This window comes from Pristiophorus japonicus, chromosome 8 (genome assembly GCF_044704955.1).
Source record: "Pristiophorus japonicus isolate sPriJap1 chromosome 8, sPriJap1.hap1, whole genome shotgun sequence".
NCBI lineage: Eukaryota > Metazoa > Chordata > Chondrichthyes > Pristiophoridae > Pristiophorus > Pristiophorus japonicus.
In genome coordinates this window covers 25,941,686-25,966,199 of record NC_091984.1, presented here as the reverse complement: position 1 = coordinate 25,966,199, position 24,514 = coordinate 25,941,686, and the positions used below count along the sequence as shown (strand labels likewise).

General features: G+C 43.7%; 1 protein-coding gene across 1 annotated transcript; it reads right to left on the bottom strand.

Annotated features, from left to right (window-relative positions):
• LOC139269112 (bromodomain-containing protein 4-like) lies at nucleotides 1-22,989 on the bottom strand. The gene is made up of 6 exons (XM_070888216.1): nucleotides 22,935-22,989; nucleotides 22,118-22,215; nucleotides 21,915-22,026; nucleotides 14,672-14,760; nucleotides 10,471-10,697; nucleotides 1-58 (listed from the first exon to the last, which is right to left on the bottom strand). The coding sequence occupies exons 1-6, from the start codon at nucleotides 22,987-22,989 to the stop codon at nucleotides 1-3; spliced, it is 639 nt and encodes a 212-aa protein (XP_070744317.1).
• Between the last annotated feature and the right edge of the window lie 1,525 nt (nucleotides 22,990-24,514).

Sequence of the window (24,514 nt, the reverse complement as noted above, 5' to 3'; positions counted from 1 at the left end):
TCAAGGACACTTTCCTCCTTCTGTTCTCTGCAACATAAGTGTTGCTTCAGTGTGACCTCTTGAAAGGAAATGTTATGTTTGTATACAATACACAAAACCGTTGGTAACCAGGAGTGATTACAAGGCAATAATCAGTTTGACAGGGTCAGACTGCAAGAACTGATTACCACAATCTGATTTCTGAAACTAGGTCACTGCAATATCATTCACTCCTTTCTAAGTAAAATTAGTTTTAATCTTACATTAGGGTTCTTGTATTGAGAGCTACCATCCAATAGCTAAAACACTTCATGGTGCTGCAAGCCTGAAGGCTCCAAGTCTCAATGCGAGGAGCATTCATAATAAGGTGGATGAATTAACTGCACAGATAGCGGTTAACGGATGTGATGTAATTGGGATTATGGAGACATGGCTCCAGGGTAACCAAGGCTGGGAACTCAACATCCAGGGGTATTCAATAGTCAGGAAGGAACTAGAGAGCTGGCCATCCTAGACTGGGTGATGTGTAATGAGAAGGGACTAATTAGCAATCTTGTTGTGCGAGGTTCCTTGGGGGAAGAGTGACCATAATACGGTAGAATTCTTTATTAAGATGGAGAGTGACACAGTTAATTCAGAAACTAGGGTCCTGAACTTAAGGAAAGCTAACTTCGACGACATGAGGCGTGAATTGGCTAGAATAGACTGGCAATATACATTAATGATTTGGATGAAAGAATTGAGTGTAATATCTCCAAGTTTGCAGACGACACTAAACTTTGTGGCGGTGTGAGCTGTGAGGAGGATGCTAAGAAGCTGCAGGGTGATTTGAACAGGTTAGGGGAGTGGACAAATGCATGGCAGATGCAGTATAATGTGGATAAATGTGAGGTTATCCACTTTGGTGGCAAAAACACAAAGGCAGATTATCGGAATGGTAACAGATTAGTAAAAGGGGAGGTGCAATGAGACCTGGGTGTCATGGTACATCAGTCATTGAAAGTAGGCATGCAGGTACAGCAGACAGTAAAGAAAGTAAATGGCATGTGGGCCTTCATGGCGAGAGAATTTGAGTATAGGAGCAGAAAGGTCTTACGACAGTTGTACAGGGCTTTGGTGAGACCACACCTTGAGTATAGTGTGCAGTTTTGGTCTCCTAACCTGAGGAAGAACATTCTTGCTATTGAGGGAGTGCAACAAAGGTTCACCAGACTGATTCCCGGGATGGCAGGACTGATATATGAAGACTGGATCGACTAGGCTTATATTCACTGGAATTAAGAATAATGAGAGGGAATCTCATAGAAGCATATAAAATTCTGACGGGATTGTACAGGTTAGATGCAGGAATAATGTTCCCAATGTTGAGGAAGTCCAGAACCAGGGGTCACATTCTAAGGATAAGTGTTAAACCATCTATGACAGAGATGAGGAAAAACTTTTTCACCCAGAGAGTTGTGAACCTATAGAATTCTCTACCACAAAGTTGTTGAGTCCAGTTAGTTGGATATATTCAAAAGGGAGTTAGATGTTTCCCTTACGGCTAAAGGGATCAGGGGGTATGGAGAGAAGGCAGGAGTGGAGTATTGAAGTTGCAAAGGAGTGGCGTACTGAAGTTGCATGATCAGCCACGATCATATTGAATGGTGGTGCAGGCTCAAAAGGGCTGAATGGCCTGCTCCTGCACCTATTTTCTATGTTTCTATGTTTACTCTCCTGCAGTCTCCTATATTATTCTTCACAGTTTGCAGTGTCTTTTAACTTGGTACAGTCAGCAAATGCTACTATTCTCATTAGGTCGGGGCAGGGGGAGTGTAATAACACTCAAAGCTCAATACCATCTAGGACAAAGCAGTTCCCTTGTTTGACACATCAACCACCCTATCCATCAAGTGTACTATCTACAGAATGCTCTGCAGCAACTCATCAATGCTTCTTTGGCAGCAACTCTCAAATCAGTGACCTCCAATACTTAAAATGTCAAGGGAAGGTGGTGCATGGGAACAGCATTACCTTCAGGTTCCCCTCCAAGTCTCATCATCCTGACTTGGACTTGGATCGCCATTCCTTCCTAGTTTCTGGGTAAAAGTCCAGGAACACCCTGTTAACAGCACTGAGAGTGTATCGTCACCACACAGACTGAAAGCGGTTCAAGAAGCAGCCACACCACTACCTTCTCAAGGGCAACAAATTCCAGCTTAGCCAGCAACGCTCATAGCCAGAGAATGAATTTTCAAAAATGTTTAAAACATTTTTTTTTAAATAAAGTGCCTATTTTTGTGAAACCAATTCTAGAGCCAGCACTTGTCAAAGCCTATTGCATCAGCAGTATCCTTGCACACTGTTGTGCAACATTTCCAACTCGTTCTATATGCTAGTGGATGCTTCAGTGCAGGCACATTCTATGGTGATAATTTTGACCATTTTCCTTTTGGTCTTCAGTCACTTTACACCAAAGCACCGAATGGGCTTTGAGGCAGTTTGACACAATATGGTTGATGGATTGTCCCTGCTGACCTACATTGGTTCATGCCACCCCCCACCCCCGCCCCACCTCATGTTTAAATCCCTTGATGGCCTTGCCCTTCCCCATCTGTAATACACCAGCACCACAAATTTACCTCAAATTCTCTGATCCTCTCTGGTCTATTGCAAATCCCCCCTCGCTTTGCCTCACCATTGGGGGCTGGGCCTTCAGACTTCCAAGCCTCATGCTCTAGAATTCCTTTCTTAACCATTCTGCCTCTCCACTCCCCTCTCCTCTTTTAAGACCCTCCTTAAAAGCCACCTCTTTGACCAAGTTTTTGACCAATCCTCCCAATATATTTTCTAGACTCCACTCCACCTAATTTGGAACAAATAGTGAAAAACTAATTTGGACTGCTCAGTCATCCAAAAATTTTCCCAATGGTGCTGCAGCCTTAAACATCCAACAGTGGGCAACTAGAGTCCTAGACTGCCGACATGCATCCAACAGCTACAGCTCCCATCAAGCCTGGTGCTTAACCATCTGCCCATGGGTCACCTCATCTCCGTCTCCTCCTACTTGAACAGGATTGCATTCAAATGAAAGTGGTTTGTGCTAAACCATTCCCATCCTCAGCTAATGGCAAGCCACGGGAAGATAATTGTTGAACTTTGGAATGCAATCAATGAGCATTAATGGAGAATCTGAGCACTCTTCACTTATAAAACAGCATACGACACTTTACTGTAATATATTTGTATTAAGCACATATTTTGAATCTTTATAATTGAGTGTATTTAGGCAAGACATCAGTATCATGAATTGAAAATGTTCCACTGCTAGCAATTTATCATGAGTTAAATGCAGAGTAACACCACTCATTATCTAAACTCCAACCTTGAAGCAGCATTCAAGCTAAAACAATAGGTGCAACATTGTGTAGCCACAGTTGTCATCATTGTGGTTCAAACAAGATTGCCACTATGATAACAATGCTAAATTGCAGGTTGTTTGGGGCTATGGGCTTGTGCCAACTAGGAATTGGATTATCTGAGGGCCCTTGATGGTTTAGTCAGTAAATACACAATGTGATATGGTACTCAACCACAAAGGTGGTTGGGAAACTATTAAAAACCAGCAAAGAATGACAAAAAAGAGAGAGCGGGGAAAGGTAGCTTATGAAAGTAAACTAGCACAAAATATAAAAGACAGATAGTAAGAGTTTCTGCAGGTACATAAAAAGAAAAATAAAAAAAAGTGGCTAAAGTAAGCCTGGAGGAAGAGACTGAGGAATTAATAATGGGGAACAGGGAACTGGCAGAAACATTGAACAAATATTTTGTATCGGTCTTCATGGTAGAAGACACTAAAAACATTCCAATAGTGGATAATCAAGGGACTATAGGGAAGGAGGAACTTAATACAATCACTAACACTAAAGTAGTAGTACTTGGTAAAATAATGGGAGACAAGTCCCCTGGACCTGATAGATTACATCCTAGGGTCTTAAAAGAAATGGCTGCAGAGATAGTGGATGCATTGGTTGCAATCGACCAAAATTCCCTGGATTCTGGGGCAGTCCCAGCAGATTGGAAAACTGCAAATGTAACATCCCTATTTAAAAAAAAGGAGGCAGATGAAAAGCAGGAAACTAGAGACTAGTTTCCTAACACCTCTGTCGTTGGGAAAATGCTGGAGTCCATTATTAAGGAAGCAGTAGCGGAACAGTTGGAAAAGCATAATCCAATCAAGCAGAGTCAGCATGGTTTTATGGAAGGGAAATCATGTTTGACAAATGTGCTGGAGTTCTCTGAGGCTGTAACGGAGCAGGGTGGATAAGGGGGAACCAGTGGATGTGTATTTGGATTTCCAGAAGGCATTCGATAAGGTGCCACATAAAAGATTACTACACAAGATAAAAGTTTACGGGGTTGTGAATAATATATTAGCATGGATAGAGGACTGGCTAACTAACAGAAAGTCGGGATAAATGGGTGATTTTCCGGTTGCCGAACAGTGACTAGTGGGGTGCCGCAGGGATCGTTGCTGGGGCCTCAACTATTACAATCTATATTAATGACTTGGATGAAGGGGCCGAGTGTAATGTAGCCAATATGTCGAGGAACCAACTGGAGAGCTGGTCATCCTAGACTAGGTGTTGTGTAATGAGGGGATTAATTAGCAATCTTGTTGTGCGAGGCCCCTTGGGGAAGAAGGACCATATGATAGAATTCTCCATCTTAATCAAGAATTCTGACACAGTTAATACAGAGACTAGAGTCCTGAACTTAAAGAAAGGTAACTTCGATGGTATGAGAAGTGAATAGGATAAACTGGCGAATGATACTTAAAGGGTTGACGGTGGATAGGCAATGGCAGACATTTAAAGATCACATGGATGAACTTCAATTGTACATCCCTGTCTGCCGTAAAAATAAAACATGGTGGGTGGCTCAACCGTGGCTTACAAGGGAAATTAGGGATAGTGTTAAATCCAAGGAAAAGGCATATAAATTGGCCAAAAAAGCAGCAAATCTAAGGACTGGGAGAAATGTAGAATTCAGCAGAGGAGGACAAAGGGTTTTATGAGGAGGGGGAAAATAGAATATGAGAGTAAGCTTGCAGGGAACATAAAAACTGACTACAAAAGCTTCGACAGATACATGAAGAGAAAAAGATTAGTGAAGACAAATGTAGGTCCCTTACAGTCAGAATCAGGTGATGTCATAATGGGGAACAAAGAAATGGCAGACCAATTGAACAAATACTTTGGTTCTGTCTTCACTAAGGAAGACACAAATAACCTTCCGGAATTACTAGGGGACCGAGGGTCGAGCAAGGAGGAACTAAAGGAAATCCTTATTAGTCAGGAAATTGATGGGATTGAAGGCTGATAAATCCCCAGGGCCTGATAGTCTGTATCCCAGAGTACTTAAGTGGCCCTAGAAATAGTGGATGCATTGGTGATCATTTTACAACATTCTATAGATTCTGGATCAGTTCCTATGGACTGGAAGGTGGCTAATGTAACCCCACTTTTTAAAAAAAGGAGGGAGAGAGAAAACAGCCCGACATCGAAGGTGGGCAAAATGTTGGAATCAATTATTAAAGATGTAATAGCAGTGCATTTGAAAAGCAGTGACAGGATCGGTCCAAGTCAGCATGGATTTATGAAAGGGAAATCATGCTTGACAAATCTTCTAGAATTTTTTGAGGATGTAACTAGTAGAGTGGACAAGGGGGAGCCAGTGAATGTGGTATATTTGGACTTTCAAAAGGCTTTTGACAAGGTCCCACATAAGAGATTAGTGTGCAAAATTAAAGCACATGGTATTGGGGTAATGTACTGACATGGATAGAGAACTGGTTGGCAGACAGGAAGCAAAGGGTGGGAATAAACGGGTCCTTTTCAGAATGGCAGGCAGTGACTAGTGGGGTACTGCAAGGTTCAGTGCTGGGACCCCAGCTATTTATAATATACATTAATGATTTAGACAAAGGAATTGAATGTAATATCTCCAAGTTTGCAGATGATACCAAGCTGGATGGCAGTGTGAGCTATGAGGAGGATGCCAAGAGACTGCAGGGTGATTTGGACAGATTAGGTGAGTGGGCAAATACATGGCAGATGCGGTATAATGTGGATAAATGTGAGGTTATCTACTTGTTGGTAAAAACAGGACAGATTGGTAAAGGGGGAGGTGCAACGAGACCTGGGTGTCATGGCACGAGTCATTGAAGGTTGGCATACAGGTTCAACAGGCAGCAAAGAAAGCCTTCATAGCGAGAGGATTAGAGTATAGGAGCAGGGAGGTATTACTACACCCTGAATATAGTTTACAGTTTTGGTCTCCTAATTTGAGGAAGTACATTCTTGCTATTGAGGGAGTGCAGCCAAGGTTCACCAGACTGATTCCCAGGATGGCAAGACTGACATGAAGAAAGACTGGATCGACTAGGCTTATATTCACTGGAATTTAGATGAATGAGAGGGGATCTCATAGAAACATATAAAATTCTGACGGGAATGGACAGGTTAGATGCAAGAAGAATGTTCCTGATGTTGGGGAAGTCCAGAACCAGGGGTCACAGTCTAAGGATAAGGGGTAAGCCATTTAGGACCGAGATGAGGAGAAACCTCTTCACTCAGAGTTGTGGGCTTGTGGAATTCTCTACCACAGAAAGTTGTTGGGGCCAATTCGTTAGATATATTCAAAAGGGAGTTACATGTGGCTAAAGGGATCAAGGGGTATGGAGAGAAAGCAGGAATGGGGTACTTACCGGTAAATGCATGATCAGCCATGATCACACTGAATGCTGGTGCAGGCTCGAAGGGCCGAATGGCATACTCCTGCACCTATTTTCTATGTTTCTATGATAAAAAGATGGTTGGGAAAGCAAATTATGAGGAGGACACAAGAAATCTGCAAAGGGATATTGACAGGCCAAGTGAGTGGGCAAAAAATTGGCAGATAGAGTATAATGTGAGAAATTGTGATGTTATACAGTTTGGCAGAAAAAATAGAAAAGCAAATTATAAGTTAAATGGAGAAAAATTGCAAAATGCTGCAGTACAGAGGTACCTGGAGGTCCTTGTGCATGAAACATGAAGTTAGTATGCAGGTACAGCAAGTAATCATGAAGGCAAATCTTAGATCTGGTCCTGTGTAATGAGACAGGAAAAATAAACGATCTCCTCGTAAAAGATCCTCTCGGAATGAGTGATCACAATATGGTTGAATTTGTAATACATATTGAGGATGAGGAAGTTGTGTCAGAAATGAGCGTACTATGCTTAAACAAAGGGGACTACAGTGGGATGAGGGCAGAGTTGGCTAAAGTAGACTGGAAACAAGGACTAAACGGTGGCACAATTGAGGAACAGTGGAGGACTTTTAAGGAGCTCTTTCATAGTGCGCAACAAAAATATATTCCAGTGAAAAAGAAGCGCGGCAAGAGAAGGGATAACCAACCGTGGATAACCAAGGAAATAAAGGAAAGTATCAAATCAAAGACCAATGCGTATAAGGTGGCCAAGGTTAGAGGATTGGGAAAATTTTAAGCAACAGCAAAGAATGACGAAAAAAGCAATAAAGAAAGGGAAGATAGATTACGAAGGTAAACTTGCGCAAAACATAAAAACAGATAGTAAAAGCTTTTACAGATATATAAAACGGAAAAGAGTGACTAAAGTAAATGTTGGTCCCTTAGAAGATGAGAAGGGGGATTTAATAATGAGAAATGTGGAAATGGCTAAGACCTTAAACAATTATTTTGCTTCCGTCTTCACAGTGGAAGACACAAAAACCATGCCAAAATTTGCAGGCCACAGGAATGTGGGAAGGGAGGATCTTGAGACAATTACTATCACTAGGGGGGTAGTGCTGGACAGGCTAATGGGACTGAAAGTAGACAAGTACCCTGGGTCCTGATGAAATGCATCCCAGGGTATTAAAAGAGATGGCGGAAGTTATAGCAGATGCATTAGTTATAATCTACCAAAATTCTCTGGACTCTGGGGAGGTACCAGCGGATTGGAAAGCAGCTAATGTAATGCCTCTGTTTAAAAAAGGGGGCAGGCAAAAGGCAGTTAACTATAGGCCGGTTAGTTTAACATCTGTAGTAGGGAAAATGCTTGAAACTATCATTAAGGAAGAAATAGCGAGACATCTAGATAAGAATAATGCAATCAAGCAGACGCAGCATGGATTCATGAAAGGGAAATCATGTTTAACTAACTTACTGGAATTCTTTGAGGATATAACGAGCATGGTGGATAGAGGTGTACCGATGGATGTGGTGTATTTAGATTTCCAAAAGGCATTCGATAAGGTGCCACACAAAAGGTTACTGCAGAAGATAAAAGGTACGCGGAGTCAGAGGAAATGTATTAGCATGGATAGAGAATTGGCTGGCGAACAGAAAGCAGAGAGTCGGGATAAATGGGTCCTTTTCGGGTTGGAAATCAGTGGTTAGTGGTGTGCCACAGGGATCAGTGCTGGGACCACAACTGTTTACAATATACATAGATGACCTAGAAGAGGGAACAGAGTGTAGTGCAACAAAATTTGCAGATGACACTAAGATTAGTGGGAAAGCGGGTTGTGTAGAGGACTCAGAGAGGCTGCAAGGAGATTTGGATAGGTTAAGCGAATGGGCTAAGGTTTGGCAGATGGAATACAATGTCGGAAAGTGTGAGGTCATCCACCTTGGGGAAAAAAAACAGTAAAAGGGAATATTATTTGAATGGGGAGAAATTACAACATGCTGTGGTGCAGAGGGACCTGGGGGTCCTTGTGCATGAATCCCAAAAGGTTAGTTTGCAGGTGCAGCAGGTAATCAGGAAGGCGAATGGAATGTTGGCCTTCATTGCGAGAGGGATGGAGTACAAAAGCAGGCAGGTCTTGCTGCAACTGTATAAGGTAATGGTAAGGCCGCACCTGGAGTACTGCGTGCAGTTTTGGTCACTTTACTTAAGGAAGGATATACTAGCTTTGGAAGGGGTACAGAGACGATTCACTAGGCTGATTCCAGAAATGAGGGGGTTACCTTATGATGATAGATTGAGTAGACTGGGTTTTTACTCGTTGGAGTTCAGAAGGATGAGGGGTGATCTTATAGAAACATTTAAAATCATGAAAGGGATAGACAAGATAGAGGCAGAGAGGTTGTTTTCACTGGTAGGGGAGACTAGAACTAGGGGGCACAGCCTCAAAATACGGAGGAGCCAATTTAAAACCGAGTTGAGAAAGAATTTCTTCTCCCAGAGGGTTGTGAATCTGTGGAATTCTCTGCCCAAGGAAGCAGTTGAGGCTAGCTCATTGAATGTTTTCAAGTCACAGATAGATAGATTTTTAACCAATAAGGAAATTAAGGGTTACGGGGAGAGGGCGGGTAAGTGGAGCTAAGTCCACGACCAGATCAGCCATGATCTTATTGAATGGCGGAGCAGGCTCGAGGGGCTAGATGGCCTACACCTGTTCCTAATTCTTATGTTCTTATAATGTTGGCCTTTATTGCAAGGGGGAGAGAGCATAAAAGCAGAGAAGTCCTGCTACAACTGTACAGGGTATTGATGAGGCCACACCTAGAGTAGTGCGTAGAGTTTTGGTCTCCTTATTTAAGGAAGGATAAAGGATATACTTGCACTGGAGGCAGTTCAGAGAAGGCTCACGAGGTTGATTCTGGAGATGAAGGGGTTGACCTATGAAGATAGGTTGAGTAAGATGAGCCCATACACATTGGAGTTCAGAAAAATGAAAGGTGATCTTATTGAAACATATAGAAGATAATGAGGAAGCTCGACAAGGTGGAAGCAAAGAGGATATTTCCATTCACAGGGAAAACTAAAACTAAGGGATATCGTCTCAGAATAAGGGGCCGCCCATTTAAAACTGAGATGAGGGGAAATTTCTACTCTGAGGGTTATAAATCTATGGAGTTCTCTGCCCCAGAGAGCTGTGGAGGCTGGGTCTTTATGGCGGAGATAGACAAATCTTTGAGCAATATGGGAGTCAAGGGTTATGGGGAGCGGGCAGGGAAGTGGAATTGAGTCCATGATCAGATCAGCCATGATCTTATTAAATGGCGGAGCAGGCTCGAGGGGCCAGGTGGACTATTCCTGCTCTTATTTTTATGTACTTATGTAATTACCAGGAAAAATTCCAGATTCGAACCATAGGAAGTTAGCAGATTTTATCTGGGGTTTGTGGGAGCCAAAAAAAACAGCATGCAGGGTTCTTACTCATTGCATCTATGTGGATATTGGGTGAGGACTGGATTGAACTTCACTATTTCCTACAAATGAAAAGCATGTCAACACTCAACGTCTAATTATGTACATAAAGAATGGTCACTTAGCAAGGCATTTTAAGTTTGCTAGTGCTCATGGATCATCTCCACAAGAGGAAAGAACATGTTCGGGGGAAAACAGATTGTTCTCACCCATCACACAAGACTGTTGCTGCTAGCACAGAAAGGCTACCTTTCAGTGTTCAAAAACACTCCTTTGGTACAATTGTTACCTTTGCTGCTCTGAAGCCATATTCCTTTGTTCACCCTCAGCTTGCTCAAGATGGCACCTTTTGATTTCTTCCTGAGCTTTTAAAGCTTTTTCCCGTTGTTCTTTTTCAATTGCTGCTTTTTTGAACAACTTGAAGCTTTCAGTAGAAGATTTTAACATTACTGACGCCGTTGTTGTCACCATTTTGCCCAAACTTGTCCAAGAATTTGTATTCTTGATCTCAATGTCCTAATTTATCAAAAATTAAGAAGCTTGTGAAATTGCAGAAACTTTATTGCAAATAGCTTTAACACCACCTTTTACAAATTATGTATGTTACTTAGATATTTTCACTATGCTAATTAATTATACCAATTGTGTTCCAATAGTTACCTTAATGTATCTAATCTTGCAGCAAGAATATAAAAAATCTAGTTAATAACAGAACAGTATCAAATACTTATCATCATCATAGGCAGTCCCTCGGAATCAAGGAAGACTTGCTTCCACTCTTAAAATGAGTCCTTAGGTGGCAGAACAGTCCAATAAGAGAGCTACAACCCCGTCACAGATGGGACAGATATGCCGCACGCTCTTTCCGTTGCCTGCGCTTGATTTCTGCATGCTCTCATAGAAACATAGAAAATAGGTGCAGGAGTAGGCCATTCGGCCTTTCGAGCCTGCACCGCCATTCAAGAGTTCATGGCTGAACATGCAACTTCAGTACCCCATTCCTGCTTTCTCGCCATACCCCTTGATCCCCCTAGTAGTAAGGACTACATCTAACTCCTTTTTGAATATATTTAGTGAATTGGCCTCAACAACTTTTTGTGGTAGAGAATTCCACAGGTTCACCACTCTCTGGGTGAAGAAGTTTCTCCTCATCTCGGTCCTAAATGGCTTACCCCTTATCCTTAGACTATGACCCCTGGTTCTGGACTTCCCCAAAATTAATAAGAACATAACATAAGAACATAAGAATTAGGAACAGGAGTAGGCCATCTAGCCCCTCGAGCCTGCTCCGCCACCCAACAAGATCATGGCTGATCTGGCCGTGGACTCAGCTCTACTTACCCGCCCGCTCCCCATAACCCTTAATTCCCTTATTGGTTAAAAATCTATCTATCTGTAATTTGAATATATTCAATGAGCTAGCCTCAACTGCTTCCTTGGGCAGAGAATTCCACAGATTCACAACCCTCTGGGAGAAGAAATTCCTTCTCAACTCGGTTTTAAATTGGCTCCCCCGTATTTTGAGGCTGTGCCCCCTAGTTCTAGTCTCCCCGACCAGTGGAAACAACCTTTCTGCCTCTATCCTGTCTATCCCCTTCATTATTTTAAATGTTTCTATAAGATCACCCCTCATCCTTCTGAACTCCAACAAGTAAAGACCCAGTCTACTCAATCTATCATCATGGTAACCCCCTCATCTCCTGAATCAGTCTAGTGAATCGTCTCTGTACCCCTTCCAAAGCTAGTATATCCTTCCTTAAGTAAGGTGACCAAAACTGCACGCAGTACTCCAGGTGCGGCCTCACCAATACCCTGTACAGTTGCAGCAGTCCCTCCCTACTTTTGTACTCCATCCTTCTCGCAATGAAGGCCAACATTCCATTTGCCTTCCTGATTACCTGCTGCACGTGCAAACTAACTTTTTGGGATTCATGCACAAGGACCCCCAGGTCCCTCTGCACTGCAGCATGTTGTAATTTCTCCCCATTCAAATAATATTCTCGGCGATGAGACTCGAGGTGCTCAGTGCCCTCCCGGATGCACTTCCTTTATTTAGGGCGGTCTTTGGCCAGGGACTCCCAGGTATCAGTGGAGATGTTGCACTTTATCAGGGAGGCCTTGAGGGTGTTCTTGTAAGGTTTCCTCTGCCCACCTTTAGCTTGTTTGCCGAGTGGAGCACTTGCTTTGGGAGTCTCTTGTCTGACACGCGGATAATGTGGCCTGCCTAGTGGAGCTGATCAAATGTGGTCAGTGCTTCAATGCTGGGGATGTTGGCCTGGGCGAGGTTGCTAATATTGGTGCGTCTGTCCTCCCAGGGGATTTGTAGGATCTTGCGGAGACATCGTTGGTGGTATTTCTCCAGCAACTTGAGGTGTCTACTGCACATAGTCCACGTCTGAGCCATACAAGAGGGCGGGTGTTATTACAGCCCTGTAGACCATGAGCGCTTGGTGGCAGATTTGAGGGCTTGGTCTTCAAACACTCTTTTCCTCAGGTGGCCGAAGGCTGCACTGGCACACTGGAGGCGGTGTTGAATCTAATCGTCAATGTTTGCTCTTGTTGATAAGAGGCTCCCGAGGTATGGGAAATGGTCCACGTTGTCCAGGGCTGCGCCGTGGATCTTGATGACTGGGGGCAGTGCTGTGCGGCGAGGACAGGCTGGTGGAGGACCTTTGTCTTACGGATGTTTAGCGCAAGGCCTATGCTTTTGTACGCCTCAGTAAATACGTCTACTATGTGCTAGAGTTCAGCCTCTATGTGTGCAGACACAGGCATCGTCCGCGTACTGTAGCTCGACGACAGAGGTTGGGGTGGTCTTGGACCTGGCCTGGAGACGGCGAAGGTTGTACAAGAGTACGCAGGCGTGGGGGCAGGCGTGGGGGCAGGCGAGTGTGATGCCCATGGCAAATTCTTATTTAACCTATATTTTGCCATGTAGGATTATTACTTGCATTAAATCTAGGCATTGCTTATAATGACGGGTGGGTGGTCAGAACTGTTCCAAATTTGGATAATACATTTTTCTTTTAAATTACATAATTACCTGACAGAAGCTTGGTGTGGGTGTCCAAAATTAGAAGTCTTAACATGTACAATCTAGCATTAACTTGAAAATGTATCTTTGTATTTAGGAATTTATTTGAGAGTAAGAGAGGTGGCTGCAAATGTTCCTGGTTGCCTAGGATATTAATGCAGCAGATCTGAAAGTAGATGTGGCACTCTAATATGCAAGTCAGGGAAGTCCAGTGTGTTCCAGGTTGCTGTCAATGATTCAGTCAGCTTGGTTCATTGAAAAGATCTACAGAGTTAGACCCATTACAGGGGTTTGGAATGCTTAACATTTGGTTTCAACTAATCCTGCAAACTAATATGTCTCAACAGGTCTTAGCTGGGAAAGCTATCGGAAGCATACCTTTTAAGTGGATTATTGTCATGCAATGGGAGGTAAATAAGCATTTTTTTTGTTGAGCAATAAAGTGCAGCAAACAGAAAAATGTTTTTTGTGCAATGCACTAAACCACAGTATACCACATAACTGTTTAAAAAAAAATCTTGCTGGTGAACAACTCTTTACAGAGAGGGAGGTCCATAGTACGACATGGAAATGCATAAATATGTTGCCGAGCTGAAGTCATCCACGATTTTAATGTAAACTTTTGCACAAGAACCCTCTGCATAAAAAAAAAAATCACTTAACTGCTTCCTTTGCTCATTTGTTGAGGATTCTAAAATGTATGCCGCCCCCAACCCCCGCAACTACCAGCTAACTGACCAGTAGAAATAGTTTCCCCCCTACTTACCTCCTCAGAATCCCTCAATTTGATTATCTCTATCAGATCTACTCAACTTGCTATGTTCTAGCAAAATGTGCTCCAGTTTTTCTAGCCTCTCTGCATAATTAAAGCTTCTAATTCCTGGTATCATTCCATAGCCTCAACATCCTTCTTAAATTCGGTCACCCAAAGGAGGAAGTGCACACTGTAGGTGTGTGGTTTTTATGCCAACAGCAGTCCTCAACCCAAATGACTTGGCCTCTGTAGAGCTGATAGCTGTGGGAAATCAATTTTGGCACAGTTCCTCTATAATTGAACTGAGCTGTAATTCAAAAAGGTCTGGAGTCTTTGTCAGATACAATTTTCTTCCATCTTTTTAGCTTTGAAAGATTGTCCACCTCTGCAATAATGGGTACACTGTTCATGGAATTTAGCCCAACAATCTAACCAACTTTGCAAAGATGAGTACAAGAGCTTGTTTGAAAAAAAAGTTAAGTTGCTTGGAACGTCTCAAAACTGGCATGACTGATGCATGAAGTCAAAAGATTGTTGCATTCAAGGCATACTCAAAATGTGTCAGGGAAGCATGGCAGTTTACACTACAGACAGGTCAGAGTACCAGTTTTCAGGACAAATTATAATTCCATACTTCAAAAGGTAAAATGGACATGAATATTATTTCAATTCTGTCCAAAATGATAATTCTAGAAATCCCACCTTCTTTGGAACAATTGAGGTTTTGGGCTCCAGGGCTAGTTTACAGTCATCATTTGCTTTGATTTCATCAGGATGGGCAGCTTCCACACCTGAAATATTTGAAAAGATTTCAACTATTCGCTATACTAAGACAATAACAGAATGTGTAATTATAATGAAACAAGTTACATTTGGACATTCATCTGAACTCACTAAAATAGACATTAATTTTCTAAAAATCGTTGATAATGTTTACTCTGACATTAATAAAGTAGCCAGAAATCATATTGACTGCAAACTGCAGGAACTTATTGCCATATATAATAAAGATCAGACCAGGCCTAAAATAACACAAGCAGCAAAAAAGGAGAGTAGTTTCTACAATGTGACGAGGACCGCTTTCGAGATCATGAACTGGATTTTCAGCTTTTAGGATTTTAGGGCATTAATGACAGCGGGATGGTGCTGATACTGCCTGGAAAATGTTTGCACCTCAGTCAGCAAAATTGGGCAGCTGGGCCCCGTGTGCGGGGCGGAGTGCTACGGGAGGCGTTGCACACCTCTCTTTAGGCGCTAGGCCGGCTGAGCGTATGAAAGTCCCAAGCTAAAGAGCCGGCCTGGGAGCGCTCAGAGGGATTTGGGGAGAAACAGAGAAACAGAAAATAGGTGCAGGAGTAGGCCATTAGGCCCTTCGAGCCTGCACCAGCATTCAATAAGATCATGGCTGATCATTCCCTCAGTACCCCTTTCCTGCTTTCTCTCCATACCCCTTGATCCCCTTAGCTGTAAGGGCCATATCGAACTCTCTCTTGAATATATCCAATGAACTGGCATCAGCAACACTCTGCGGCAGGGAATTCCACAGGTTAACAACTCTGAGTGAAGAAGTTTCTCCTCATCTCAGTCCTAAATGGCCTACCCCTTATCCTAAGACTGTGCCCCTGGTTCTGGACTGCCCAAACATCGGGACCATTCTTCCCGCATCTAACCTTTCCAGTCCCGTCAGAATCTTAATACGTTTCTATGAGATCCCCTCTCACCCTTCTAAACTCCAGTGAATAAAGGCCCAGTTGATCCAGTCTCTCCTCATATGACAGTCCAGCCATCCCTGGAATTAGTCTGGTGAACCTTCGCTGCACTCCCTCAATAGCAATAACGTCCTTCCTCAGATTAGGAGACCAAAACTGAACACAATATTCCAGGTGAGACCTCACTAAGGCCCTGTACAACTGCAGTAAGACCTCCCTGTTCCTATACTCAAAATCCCCTAGCTATGAAGGCCAACATACCATTTGCCTTCTTCACCGCCTGCTGTACCTGCATGCCAACCTTCAATGACTGATGAACCATGACACCCAGGTCTCGTTGCATCTCCCCTTTTCCGAATCTGCCGCCATTCAGATAATATTCTGCCTTTGTGTTTTTGCCCCCAAAATAGATAACCTCACATTTATCCACATTATACTGCATCTGCCATGCATTTACCCACTCACCTAACCTGTCCAAGTCACTAGACCCTCGGTCCCCTAGTATTTCTGGAAGGTTATTTGTGTCTTCCTTCGTGAAGACAGAACCCAAGTATTTGTTCAATTGGTCTGCCATTTCTTTGTTCCCCATTATAAATTCACCTGAATCCGACTGCAAGGGACCTACATTTGTCTTCACTAATCTTTTTCTCTTCACATATTTATAGAAGCTTTTGAAGAGGAAAAAAAAAACATCAAAAACATTCCCAATACATAGTCCATGCCACCACAACAAAGATTCCCAATAAATAGTCCACACCACAACATAAATCCCAAACAATCATACTTGCCTGAGGCCGGCATTTCTTAACCTCACAGCAGCCGCTACAGCTTGGAATGCTTGCTTTCACAGGCGTTTCCACCAGGACACGCTCAGGGTGCTACAGGTCAGACGGGAGTGGGGGGGGGGGGGGGGGGGGGGGGGGGGGGGGGAGAGGGGAAAAAAAAAAAAAAAACGAGCCGGTGCCGCAGCCAGGGGCGTTGCACACCGGCTCGCCTCTTCAGGCCCGTAATGTTCCGCGCTCCGACGAAACCGGCCCTGAAAGCCCCGGGGCGGGGCGCTGGAAGCTGGCCGCCTGCCCAGAAGAGCAAACCGCTGCCACTGCCGCTACTCCGGGGTGAAAGCAGAGGCGGACAGCAGAGGAAAATGCAGTCCCCATGTGTCTTCAGTCCAACGAGCAAAAAAGCAATGCTGGATCCAGTACTAAGAAATTAAATGGATAAAAAGGGACAGGGAGCATTGAGGAAACAGAAACCATAACAAGCTGGTTTGATTTAAAAATTGAAAAGAAGGAGGAAAAAAGATCAAAAATACTTGACTGGGGGAAAAAGAGCTAATTACTCTTCAGTCACCAAAATTGTCATCATTGACACGTTAACTTTCAGAGTGTGCTGGCAGGCTATTTGACTGTGGGAGTATCACAGTATTGCAAGAGTTACTGGATAGCAACCAGGAGCAAGAACTATGGCTGAATTTACCCATGTTAATCCAAGGGCATTGGGCACAACTGCATAAATTCAATGCATGGTCAGGGCTGTCCATTCCGTATTTACAGACCTGAACAATGGAGCTTTTAGCAGTCAAACGTATTTTATACCTTTCAATGGGAATATCTCAATGAACAGCAAATATCATTACTAAGCATGCACTATGAAACACAGGGGAATTGCTCAATGTTTGAGCAATTTGTGTTCCCCTTAAAAAAAAAAGTCTACTTCAACATAATGCCTACTAATATTAAAACTGCACTACTCTAAGCCAGTCTCACATCACCCTCTGCCACATCGGCCTGGAAAAGGGAGAATTGCGATCTGCTGTAAAGACAGAATCACATGGACATGGATCCTGTAGTGATTCACGTATACAATCCTTACATTTGTTTTTAAGTCTTTGGAAGGTGTTAATCATCTTTGAATGCTAACTATAAGTAACAGATATGATGCTTCATTACATAAAATTCAAGATGTCAACATGGGAAGACTGAATGCAAGACAAGCAGTCTGATAACACAGACAGGTTGAGAGGGGTGCAGGGAGAGGTAGAGTTGGCTGTTGTTAGTATTCTTGTGGTGGCTGATCCTATGTTTGCAGATAATGGCCCAGAAATTGCGGTCGGAGGCTTTCCGCGGGCAGATGCCTCCAACCGCAATAATTTCTACAAAAGTACCTGGTGGTCCCGGGGCTCTACGTGAAGGCCAGCATAGGGGCCCACGCATCCCAGGATCTCTGGGATCACGTGGGCCGGACCAACCTATCAGAGTAGGAGGATCCCCATTCATACTTGTAGTAATTCCGTATGTATGGAGCTGCCATAGGTATGAATGGGAATACCACCAAAAACACACAAACACTGAAAATAAATGTAAAAAAAGAAGTTTAATATTTAAAATTAATTAAAATGCAATCTAAAATCAACACAAAAATGTATTCTTTTTTGTTTTAACAGGGCTAAAAATAAACTTACCTTAATGGACATGGTTTTTCATATATAAATGAGTGATGCATTTTCTTTTATTGTAAACTCTTACATTGCCATGTGGGACCTTATCAAAAACTTTGCTAAAATCCATATACACTACATCAAATGCACTGCCCTTATCGACCCTCCTGGTTACCACCTCGAAAAATTAAATCAAGTTAGTCAGACACGACCTTCCCTTGACAAATCCATGCTTACTGTCCTTGATTAATCCAAGTCTTTCCAAATGAAGATTTATCCTGTCCTCAGGATTTTTTCCAATAATTTTCCCACCACTGAGGTTAGGCTGACTGGCCTGTACTTGGTCGATCCGCTTTGCCCTTTTTAAACCAAGATACAACATTAGCAGTCCTCTGGCACCACACCTGTAGCCAGTGGAGACTGGAAAATCCAACTGAGTAAGACAATAGAGGAAAGGCATTGGATGAGAATGGCATGGTCAGTTATGTCAAAGGCTAGAGAGGTTGAGGGGGATCAAGAGGAATAATACATTACTGTCACAGAGGACATAATTTGTGAATTTGATTAAGGCCATTTAGGTTCAGTGGCAGCGGCAGAGATTCAAACATGGAGTTGCAGGAAAGATGAGCAGGAATTTGGGAAATAGAAACATAGAAAATAGATGCAGGATTAGGCCATTCGAGCATGCACCAGCATTCAATATGATCATGGCTGATCATGCAACTTCAGTACCCCACTCCTGCTTTCTCTCCATACCCCTTGATCCCTTTAGCTGTAAGGGCCACATCTAACCCCCTTTTGAATATATCTAACGAACTAGCCTCAACAACTTTCTGTCGTTGAGAATTCCACAGGTTCACAATTCTTTGAGTGAAGACGTGGCAACACTTTGGAAAGGAAAGGAAAGTTGGACATGGAGCAGTAGTTTTCAAGTACAGAGGGGTCGAACATGGATTTTCCAAAAAGTGTAACAGACTTGATATTGAAAGGGAGGGAAACAGACATGTTGATGCAGACACATGGGGCCCAAGTTTCGAGCCGCGCCTAGAACGGCGCAGTCCCGACCTGGAAGCCCGTTTTTCGCGCCACAAAGTGCGCCTAAAAAAACCCTCCAGATTCTCCACCTCCCTGCAGGTCCTCTGGCCCTCGGCGCAGCGCAGCAGGAGCTGTAGGGGGCGGAGCCAGGTCCCTGCGCTGAAAACAGTGCTGGGACCTCTGCACATGCACGCTACAGTGGGCGCGCATGTGCAGTAAGCTCTAGGCGCCCAAAACTGTGTGGGAGGGGCCGAAGCACGCAGCCCCTAGCCCTGGCCCAATGGCCTCACTGGGGCTGCGTGAATAAGGTTCCTCCCACGGCAAGCTCCTGCTTCCTCCCGACCCGACTCGACTCCCGCTTCCGGACCGGACCCGACACCACCCTCCCTCCCCCTCCCCCCTCCCCTGGACCGGACCAGACACCCGCTCCCCCCCCGCCCCCGGACCGACACCCGCTCCCCCGCCCCTGGACCAGACCCGACACCCGCTCCCCCCGCCCGCCCGCCCCTGGACCGGACCCGACACCCGCTCCCTGCCACCCCCTCCCCTCTCCGGGACTGGACCCGACACCAGCTCCCCCCCGCTCCCAACACCCGCTTCCCCTCCCCCCCACCGCCCGCCCCCGGACCGGACCCGACACCCACTTTCCCCCCCCCTCCTACCGCCCCCGGACCAGATCCGACACCCACTCTTCCCCCCCCCCCCCCCCCTCCCGGACCGGACCCGACACCCGCTCCCCCCCCCCCCCACGAACCGGACCAGACACCCGCTCCCCCCTGCCCTCGGACCGGACCAGACACCCGCTCCCCCCCCCGCCCCCGGACCGGACCCGACCTCCCTCTCCCCGACCCGAACCAAACCGACCTCCCTCCCACCACACCCCCGACTCGACCCAACGCCACCTACCTGTAAATCTGGTGCTGGGGACGGGTCCTGCCCGAAGTCTCTGGCCCAGCCTGTTCAGCCTCCCTCCCCTTCTCCTTCCCCCCCCCAATCTCCTTCCCCGGCCCCCCCCACCAATCTCCTTCCCCCCCCCAAAATCTCCTTTTCCCCCCAAGCTCCTTCCCTTCCCCCTCCCTCCCATCTCCTTTCCCCCTCCACCCCCCATCTCCTTTTCCCCTCCCCATCTCCTTTCCCCCTCCCCCCATCCCCCATCTCCTTTTCCCCCTCCCCCCTCTCCTTTCCCCCTCCCCCTCTCCTTTCCCCCTCCCCCCTCTCCTTTCCCCCTCCCCCCCCCATCTCCTTTCCCCCTCCCCCCCTGTCAGAAACACAGACACTGACAGACAGAGAATGAGACACACACAGACAGAGATAGAGACACTGACAGAGACACACTGGGGGGGGGGGGGGCATCCCAGCACACTGTTCGAGGGCTCCCGGTGCTGCAGTCGGTAAGTAGAAAATGTTTTATTTATTGATTTAAAAAAATTAATTTTTTTTGATTGATTTATTGGTTGATTTATTGATGTATTTATCATTTATTATTGATGATGGCTCTTTTTTTGTAAAACTGAAGTGTTTAATGTTTGTAAACTTCCCTTTAAACGCCCCCCCACCACCACCATTCCCGATGCCTGATTTGTAACCTACGCCTGATTTTCTAAAGTGTAGACAAGGTTTTTTCGAGCGTACAAAAATCTTCACTTACTCCATTCTAAGTTAGTTTGGAGTAAGTTTTCACTGACGAAACTTTGAAATCAGGCGTAAGTGGCCGGACACGCCCTCTTTTGAAAAAAAAATTCTGTTCCAAAGTGAAACTGTTCTAACTGACTAGAACTGGAGCAAACTAAATGATGAGAATTCCGAATTCTAAGATACTCCGTTCTACACCAGTTGCTCCTAAAAATCAGGAGCAAATCATGTGAAACTTGGGGCCATGGCACCAGCTGCCCCCTCTCATTAATTTGGTGATTTATGTTGATCTTAAGGATCACATGGCACTATTCAAACATGGGGATGTTCTGACCAATTCAGTTCTCTCAGCAAATTAACCAAACAGATGAGCTTGTCATTCATCTCATTATTGTTTGTAGGCTGTTACTGGTATAGATCAGCTGGAATTTGCCTATATAACAGTCACCTCACTTCTAAGTAATTAATTGAATTAAGCTCTTAAAAGATCTTGTCGATGTGATACGGCATTATATAAATGCAAGTAATATTATAGTTCAACACTGGGTGGTGCTTTTCTATCTGAGCCAGCAACAGGGCTCTAAAGACAATCTCTTAAAACAGGAAAGAAAGATTTCCAAAATGTGTTGAAATGACCTTTAACTATATTTAACATTCTTTTGGTATTGCTGAGCTCCACCAGACAATAGCTGCTCATTGGATTCCATAGTGGTACGATTATAGATTTCACATCTATCAATTGCTTTTTAAAAAGGTAGATCAAAATCTAGTCCAAATTTGGCAACTTTATGCTAAGATTACAATTCATTTCTAAATCCCAATGCTTGGCTTGTAGGTTGTGCTATATAAACTTAGTGTAAAATAATTTCAGATACAAGGTCCTGTTGAAAACATACAAGAACTGTATCCCATCAAATGTATAGTTTGTCCTGCTATGTTTGCCATGTTGCTATGCTGGTCAGGAGGATAAGTTAGTCGAGCCACTGATATGGTTAAAGGAATTTAATGTCATTTCCTGATCAACCTGCCATATTTAATTTTCATATCTTTAGATTTTAACACAAACACAGATTAAGTGAGTGAGCACAAATATACATTTAAAAATGCTGAATATTTAAAGCAGTAAACTTACTTTGTTGTACCGTGATAGACATAGGGTCACTGCATGTTTCAGGAGTCGGCTTGGTTTGGTTAATTGGGACCTCTTTAGATTCTTCTTCTACATTATATAATGACTTTGGTTCCTGGAAAATAACACTCAGTAAACTACATTTTAAGATTTATGCTCGTCTAAATTGCATTTTTTTTTTTAAATCAGAACAGATTTTACTTTACTTTTTTAACATGGACGGATTGAAGAGAAAGATCAGCTGATGAAAATGCAAGTTTCGACAAAGGAGGTGAATGCAATGGTGACAGAAGTGCTGGAAGTCCTTAAAACAAAAACAAAAAACATCAAATGTTAATTCAAACATGGCCAACACATTTTCTTCCTGAAATTTCAATGAAAAGTAGATTAAAATTGAACATAGTCTTGACTACAAATGTTTCAACTGTTCAAAGAAAACCATGACAAGTGAGCAGAAGAGTTTTCTATATGGTTACTTTTCCTCCCTTCATTTGCAGCAAAATGTTTTTTCCAGGTAATACCAGCATATGCATCATTCTTGTAATATAGTTCATTGTGTTTACAATGTAATTGGAAAGCCTGTTCACTTGAAAAATATATGTCCACCTGCAACTGCTGTTAATGATTGATGTTTCTTTGCCAAAGAAAGCATCTGCCTTCAGATTCAATATTTTCAACTTTGGGTTCTGTCTCCAGGATAGTCGGTCATAATTTAAGTTAATAGTTGTAACGCCAGCTGACTCAATCACATCTAACTTCCGATATGAATGGCAAAACAATATTCTAATCTAATGCACGATTTTCTCAATTTAGATTTTCTTATAAAACAGGAGAATGCTGTCAGTTTGCAAAAATGTAAATACCAAAATTGGCTGACATCCAGCTTAAATTTGGATTGCTTGGATTTGTATTCATCACAAATGAAAAGAACTTCTAAAGGATACGATTACGACAAAATGTAGTCTCTCTAGACTGAAAAGGTATACAGAGCTAAGAATGGATGATATGAAACATGGTTCTGACTCTGCAACTGCTGAATAAGAGCACGAGGTGGAGTTGATAGCAACTGCTGCTGCATTGCAGGCTGTTGCAACTTGCATGGTGACTGCACAGGTGGTCTGCGTTTTGAAGGTAGGGGTGCAGCTTTGGCACGAGGTCTTGATGGCTGTGGTAAACGAGTGTGGAAGGCTAGAGAGAAAGCAAAATGAAATAAAAGCATTGCATTTTGACAAAATCCATAACTGCAACTTTAATTCAGATCATTGTTTAGAATGCCATCATATTCCTCATGGTGGGACTTTTATTGAACTGTTTCCTATTATATAGGATTTACTAATTTGGCATCATATGGGGTAAAACACACTGCCCTTTTAAGAAATAAGCATCCTAAGCAGCCAGGGTGCAGACTGCTCTGCTTTTAGAAGGGCAAGGCCATGCCCGGAATCCTCGGGAAAAGATAGCACCAAGTCCCAAAATAAAAGCAAAAGCAATAAAATACAAAATAGTATTCCATATCCATGTGCCAAACTAAAGCAGACATTCACTGTGTTCCAAAACCAGGGCAGTTATTCCATTGGCATCCCTAGCGGGATTGCTGATAGACAAAAAAAACAGCGACACACATCCTCAACAACTCAAAATTCCAGATCTAGAATCATCTGAAGACAGCAGGATTGATGACATGACACCCCAGTGGAGTGAAAATTAATGGGCAAAATGCCTCTGGTAATTTTGAGGATAGTACTGGAAAAAAAAACCATGAAAGCTGTCGGATTGCAATAAAAACCCAACTGTTTCCCTTTTGTCCTTCAAGGAAGGGAATCTGCCAGCCCTACCCAAACTTGCCGACATGTGATTGTTGTTCCCATGACAGAGTTGATTCTTAGTGGCCCTGAAATGGTCTAGATAGCACTCAGTACTAGGGGACTGGGGACAGGTAACAATTGTGGATGTTTCCAGCATTATCCAAATATGAACAAATACATAACATTTACAAGCATTTCTTAGAAGCTATTAATGTTGCCACCACTGATTATTCTCATTTGCAGTATGGCCCTCAATTCTGGTCACCATCCACAAAAAGTATACTGGAGAAGGTGCACAGAAGAGCAATAAAGCTGATCCTAAGTGCTAGGTGGAAAAGAAAGATTAAAGAATATTTTTTTGTTATTCGTTCCTGGGATGTGGGCATCGCTGGCAAGGCCAGCAATATTTTGCCCATCCCTAATTGTCCTCAAGAAGGTGGTGGTGAGTCGCTTTCTTGAACCGCTGCAACCCTTGTGAAAGATTCCCACAGAACTGTTAGGGAGAGAGTTCCAGGATTTGGACCCAGCGACGATGAAGGAACGGCGTTATATTTCCAAATCAGGATGGTATGTAACTCGGATGCGAACTTGCAGGTGATGGCATTCCCATGCGCCTGCTGCCCTTGTCCTTCTAGGTAGAGAGGTCATGGGTTTTGAAGGTGCTGCTGAAGAAGCCTTGGCGAGTTGCTGCAGTGCATCTTGTAGATGGTACACACTGCAGCCATGGTGTGCCAGTGGTGGAGAGTGTGAATGTTTAAGGTGGTGCCAATCAAGTGGACTGCTTTGTACTTGGTGTCG